This window comes from Condylura cristata, unplaced genomic scaffold (genome assembly GCF_000260355.1).
Source record: "Condylura cristata isolate star-nosed mole 26May11 unplaced genomic scaffold, ConCri1.0 scaffold00025, whole genome shotgun sequence".
NCBI lineage: Eukaryota > Metazoa > Chordata > Mammalia > Eulipotyphla > Talpidae > Condylura > Condylura cristata.
The window spans coordinates 13,829,282-13,835,453 of NW_004567126.1; the positions used below are offsets into that span (position 1 = coordinate 13,829,282).

General features: G+C 45.3%; 1 protein-coding gene across 1 annotated transcript in view; it reads left to right on the top strand.

The window, feature by feature from the left end:
- Positions 1–5,700, top strand: part of RPUSD4 (RNA pseudouridylate synthase domain containing 4) — a 10,226-nt gene extending 4,526 nt beyond the window's left edge. Inside the window, exons 4-7 of the mRNA XM_004688777.2 lie at positions 1,811–1,904; positions 1,977–2,121; positions 3,156–3,253; positions 5,167–5,700. Coding sequence (XP_004688834.1) covers positions 1,811–1,904; positions 1,977–2,121; positions 3,156–3,253; positions 5,167–5,406 — 577 coding nt within the window. The 3' untranslated portion in view covers positions 5,407–5,700. The remainder of the gene's footprint in view (positions 1–1,810; positions 1,905–1,976; positions 2,122–3,155; positions 3,254–5,166) is intronic.
- Positions 5,701–6,172: the final 472 nt, after the last annotated feature.

The following is a 6,172-nucleotide window of genomic DNA, read 5'->3' on the forward strand; positions in this document are numbered from 1 at the left end:
GCGATGTTGGCTTTCTTTTTGTATGTGTTGGCTGTTCGACTTTCCCTTTCTGTGAACAGTGAAGTGTTTCTTTGGCCTGTTATTTTTGATTGGGCTATTTATTGTAAGTATTCTTTTTATATTTTGGATGTTAGTCCTTTTTGTATTACAGATGTTTCAGATACTTTTTGATCTAGGGAGCATTTCAAAATCTCTATACTTGAAACCCACCCACAGGTTCTGATTCATAAGTTAGGTGGGTGTGAAGATTGGGCATCTATATCTTTCAACAGCTACACAATTGACTCTGGTGTGGACTCTCTTTTAAGAACATTATAAAAGATCAGGGATAATGGATGAAGCTTAGCATAGTAGCGAAGCGCTTAAGAAGATCTGTGTTCCGCTTTCAACACTTTGCAGTGTGGGCCCTCAGACCAGTTACTCTAAGCCCTGTTGTCTTCACATGAAGAGGAGCAATAGTAGGGCTTATGAGACAATGCATGTGATGTGTACAGTACCTGTCATAACAAAAGCTAAAAGGCAAGAAAATCAAAATTACTATGTATTCAGTAATCAAATGTAAGTCTATTAAAAAGATGTATTACTTACGAAAATTGTCTGCATTGGTAACCATTCTCAGCATCAGGCTTCAGAATCATTGAAATCAGTTGACTGTGATGAGTAAGAATGACTTGGTATACAGAAAGAAGAAATTGTGCCAGATGGTGTGAGTATTTGTTTTTGGGCTAGCCCAGGCGGTCCCATGGGAGGAGCAATGGTGAAACAGACTGGAACCGAGTTAATGATGATCTTTCATCCCAGGAGGAAGTAGGAGAACATAGTGTACAATTGTTTAGCATTTGCTGACTTACATGATGGTGACTTAGTTTATTGTAAATATTTATTTGAATCTTCTTACTAGAGTGGGACTTGCTCTAGAGTAGAGATTTTTGTCTCGTACATCTGTGTGGACCTAACACCTCCCTAAATCAGTGCCTGTTTACATCTAGTCAATAGTCACTGCCTGGACTTGGTGGCCAGTAGGATGATGGCATGAGGAAAGTGTCCCAGTAGTTACCTCTGGCTAAGTGTGCCTCATTCTGTCAGAGAGCAGCCCAAACTGCTACCAGCCTCAAGTGGGCTGTCCAGGGTGTGAGTGTTATATTTGAGAGACTTTTGAGCCCCTGGTCACTGATAGGTCACCAAGTGATAGTTCTCCATGATTGACCCGAAAGAGGTATAAAGGTGAGGCTGTATCAACACAGTCTTCTGCCCGTCTGTTGTGTAATGACAGGAAACTTCAGCAAAAGGGATACGCAAGAGTTGCTGACTTGGGGTTGTTATTGCTGAGCACAGTTCCTCCCTGTTTGACTTCCCTGGCAGATAGGGCAGGTGTGCTCTAGTCGATTCTTTCATTCACCTACTTCTTCATGTAATATGCAGTCAGAACTTCAGCATCTTCTGTTATTTAAGTAAGACAACCAGAATATAAACCATATTGTCCTAATTTTTAATTTTAAGCTATACATATTTATTTTTGAAGACTGGAATGAAATACCATGTTATCACTAGAATATTCTGCTTTCCTATTTTTTTTTTAATCTCAGGTATTCTATAGTTAGCATGAATTACTTTGGTAGTAAAAAAGATACGTTTATAAGAATAACATCAAGTTCCCAGGTTAAGCACTATGCCAAGAGGTTGTATGGGATATTTTGAGTTTAAGGACTAACATATCAGTGCAGAGGGTCTGGTGTTAAACCTCTAAGTAGCTGATCCGAGGAGCACCTCACTCACCTGTGGCTTAAGCAGGATTATGTGTCACCCCTAGGGCCATCACTGTGCACGTCCCAATACCCCCAGCGGGAGTCGTGGACATCCCCATCATCGAGAAGGAGGTGCAAGGCCAGCAGCAACACCACAAGGTGGGAGAGCAGGCTCTGCGGGCTGGGGCTTCTGTTCTGCTTGGAATCATATCTTGATTTCTTTGGCTTCAGATGACGCTTGCCCCAAGCTACCGCATGGACAACGGGGAGATGGTGAGGACGCGGACCAGCCGGAAGGCGCAAGTGGCTGTGACTCAGTACCAGGTGCTAAGCAGCACTGTCTCTTCCGCCCTGCTGGAGCTCCAGCCTGTCACAGGTGAGGGTGCCCCTGTTCCATAGTGGGCTGCACCCCATTGCTGCTGAGCTTTGTCCAGGGCCTCAGACCCCTCAGTCTTAGGGGAGAGGCTGGGGATTGTGATCGACTCGAGAGTGTACCTTTGGTGCACTCTGCAGCTGGGACAACTGGGAAAGACAGTAGGTAGCAGAAGAATATAAGCAATTTGATCACATTTATTTAAAAATGTACAGAGCACACCCTTAAGAAATTAAAATAGAATCACCACACGATCTAGCAAACTCTACTTCTGGGCATATACCGAAAAACTGAAAGCGGGTACTCAGCAAGATATTTGTGCATCAGTGTCTCATTCACAGCAGCAGCATTTACAGTAGCCTAGAGGTGAAAGCAACTCAGATGTTCATCAGCAGATGAATGGGTAAACAAAATGTGGTATGCACTTACAGTGGAATATTATTCAGCCTTAAAAGGAAGGAAATTCTGACTTGTGCTCGACATAAACAGCCCTTGAAAATAGCTGAGTGAAATATGCCATTGTTGGCAAATGCATGATTCTGTTTATGTGTGGTTCCTGGAATAGTCACCTTCATTAAGACAAAGGAAAACAGTGGTTAGTAGGAGTCAGAGGGAGTTAGCGTTTAATGGGGACAGAGTTTCACCCCGGGAGATGAGAAAGTCCTGGGGCTGGATGTCATGCTCACATTGAATGTGCTTGATGCCCCTGAATGGTGTCCTTAAAAGTGGTTAAGATGGTCGTTTTATGTTACAGGTTTGACCACAATAAAAAGTAAATGTGCAAAGCAGTACTATTTGGTGTTATATCATAAGGTTATTAAAAGTATGTTCACAGTAGAGCTCAGATTGATGAGCCCAGAAGGCTACTTGGAGCTGTAATAGTATCTACGCTGTTGATTTCCTGAGCTCGTATACACCTTACTGTGCTGGAGGCTCTGCCAATTTTCCTGCACTTTGATTTAATGTGACTAGAAGCAGAAGTTGCCACTGGCATTGTTTCTATAGCTCCTCATAAGATTTCTCCTCTTTTCTTTAAGGAGTAAAACATCAGCTTCGAGTTCACCTGTCTTTCGGGTTGGATTGTCCGATCCTAGGTGATCACAAGTACTCAGACTGGAATAAACTGGCCCCCCAGGTAATACTGGTGTGAACCAACATGCAACAGAGTCAGGTAGAGGGCTTCGCTTTCCGTTTGTTAAAAGCCTGGAAGTGAGTCACACAAAGATGTGTTGATTGTCTTCAGATATGGTGCCATCCTGGTTGAGTAATGTTTAGAAAGTTCCTGGATGTTCAGCTGCTGTGCTCATGGAGCAGCAGATCTGTAAGTAAAATTTCCTCTTGGGCAGCTGTGGAGACTTTCTAAAAGCTTGATGCAGCCTTGGTGCTGCTGCCAAAGAACCCTGACCCAAAATGCCTTGACTCTGGAGGTGGCCCATTCTTAGGGAAACCCAGTTAGTCACAAGTGAGCGCCTCCTGGGTGTGGTGGTTCTGAATCCCTCCTGGACTTGTTCCAGGAGCAGGCTCTCTCTTGTAGGCATGCCCAGAGATACTGTAGGTCTGCTCCAGACCACTGCCAGAAAGTAAATATTGCAGTTAGGAGACTCAGGCAAATATTTTGGTTTCCCACTACCAGGAAGTTATTTTTGTATTATACTGTCATCTTAAGTGTGCAATACATTAGGCCTTAAATCTGCCTTAATTACAAAAAATACCTTAATTGCATAAGAATGCTGGCCCTCATTTGAAGCTTCAGAGAATTCTCTTTTGCTGGTAGAAGGTCTGACCTAGATGCCGATGGCCCCTGATTGATCAGGGTGGGGGTTGCCGAGGGCTGGGGTGGCTGTGACCACTACTTCAAATAAGAGAGCAGTGAAGCTTGCTGCATCAACTGACTCTTCCTTTCATGAAAGATTGCTCTGGAGCATGTTTAATCACAATTGCGCTTCTTGCAACACTGGAGTCAATCTTCATAAACCCTGCCTTGCTTTATCAACCATATTTATGTCATATTCTAAATCCTCTGTTGTCATTTCAACAGAGTTCACAGCATCTTCACCAGAGGACATCCCATCTCAAGAAGCACTTTTTTCACTCACCCATAAGAAAAGTACTCATCCATTCAAGTTTTATCACAAGATAGCACCAATTCAGTCACATCTTCAGATTCCACTTCTAATTCTAGTTCCTTCTGCAGCTTCCTCGCCTCCTCAGCCTTCATGGAATTGAAAAGAGCTAGGCTTTTGTTCTGGATTAGATTTTGGTTTAGGGGAATATTGTGACTAGTTTGATCTCTCAGACCAGTAAAAAGCCCCCTATATCCACAATAAGGCTATTTTGCTTTCTTATCATTGATGTGTTTACTGGAGCAGCAAAGACATATCCTTTGCATTTACAACTCAGCTAACTGGCACACAAGGCTAACTTTGAACCTGTCTAGTTTTCAGCATGCCTTCCCCACTAAGCTTCATAATTTCTAGCATCTGATTTCAAGCGAGATATTTGATTCTTCCTTTCACTTGAGCAGTTAGAGGCCACTGTAGGGTTATTGATGTCCCTCACTTCACCATTGTTGACTCAACTTCACCATTGTTGAGTCTCTGGGACTAGGGGAGCCAGAGGCGGGGGAGAGCTGCATCACAGCTGGCAGTGAGGCAGTCAGAATGCACACAGCATTTACAGCCAAGTTCTCCGTCTTACCTGTTGTGGTTCATGGTGCCCTTCGGCAAGTACAGCAGTGACATCAAAGGTCACAGTTTTTAAATCTTTGTTTTGGAAGCAAGCCTCACAGACAGAGTAATAATGGGAAAGTCTGAGCTATTGTGAGAATTGCCAAAATGTGAGAGAGACATAGAGGGAGCATATGCTAGCAGTAAACTTGTTCCACTCAAGTTTTCATGAAACTTCAATTTGTAAAATAAACTAAAACAAAACCCTGCAGTAAAATAGGATGTGCCTGTGTTGGGCCTCCCAGGGGTGGGCCTTCACGTGAGTCTTCTGACCAGGAGCCTGGTTGGGGCCTTGCTCTCACAGACTGTCTTTCTCGCGCAGAAGCTGCCCGCGGGCACCCTGAAGAAGCTGGGGCTGCCGCAGTCCAAGGTCCGCCACATCCCCCTGCACCTGCACGCCCGCCAGCTGGTCCTGCCTGCCGTGGGCTCCCGGAAGGAGGAGCTCAGCTTGACCTGCAAGCTTCCTCGATTCTTTGTACGCTCCCTGAGCCGCCTGGGGTTAGAGATGCCGAATCAGGATCCAGAGGGCGGCAGTGCAGTGGCACACCGGGGGGCACAGTGAAGCCCGTGGGGCAGTCGGGCCTCTGAATTCTTCACTTTGTGCAGTGAACTCTACTCACTTCTAGCTTGGGACAGACCCCAGAAGCACCCAAGTGGGACATGGCGAACGAAGTCGGCTGCCTTGGGACTTTTACTGAAGACTAAAGTCTGTTTTGCCACATGCACTCTGGGAAAGCCAAGAGTGGGGAGAGCCCAGCCCAGGTAGACTGGGTCAACAACTGGACAGGAGGTGAAGCCCTGAAACTGTGATCAGCAAGCATTTTCACCAACAATAAAGCTCCTGATGGATCAGGAAGGTGCTTGTGGTTGTAATGAGTGTTCTGGCTAGACATGGGGGTATGGCGTTCTCCCCAGCTACCACAGAGAGCCTCTACACTCGTGACTGTGTTGCTGTGAGTGGAGATTTGAGCAGACAGGCCGGCCAGTGACGGGGTGAAGGCTGTGGCGGGGCACACTCACTGCCTAAAGGGGGTGGTGGTCATTGCCATGTCAGAACAGATTTTCTAACTTTTTCCAGAGTCCAGAAACAGGTGTCTATATAGCCAGCTAAATCTCATTTAAATAAACAACTCACACATACACAAATACTCAGGCAGCCCAGCCATAATGGTTCCCAGTCTGTGTTTAAGGCTTTTATGGCCATTCTGGAACTCTGGATCAGGGACTGGCATTGAGCTACATGTAGTAGCTGCCCTTTCCAGACGACGGCCTGACTTAGGAGGCTGTTGCTGGTTTTTAAATCTTTGTTTTGGAAGCAAGCCTCCTTG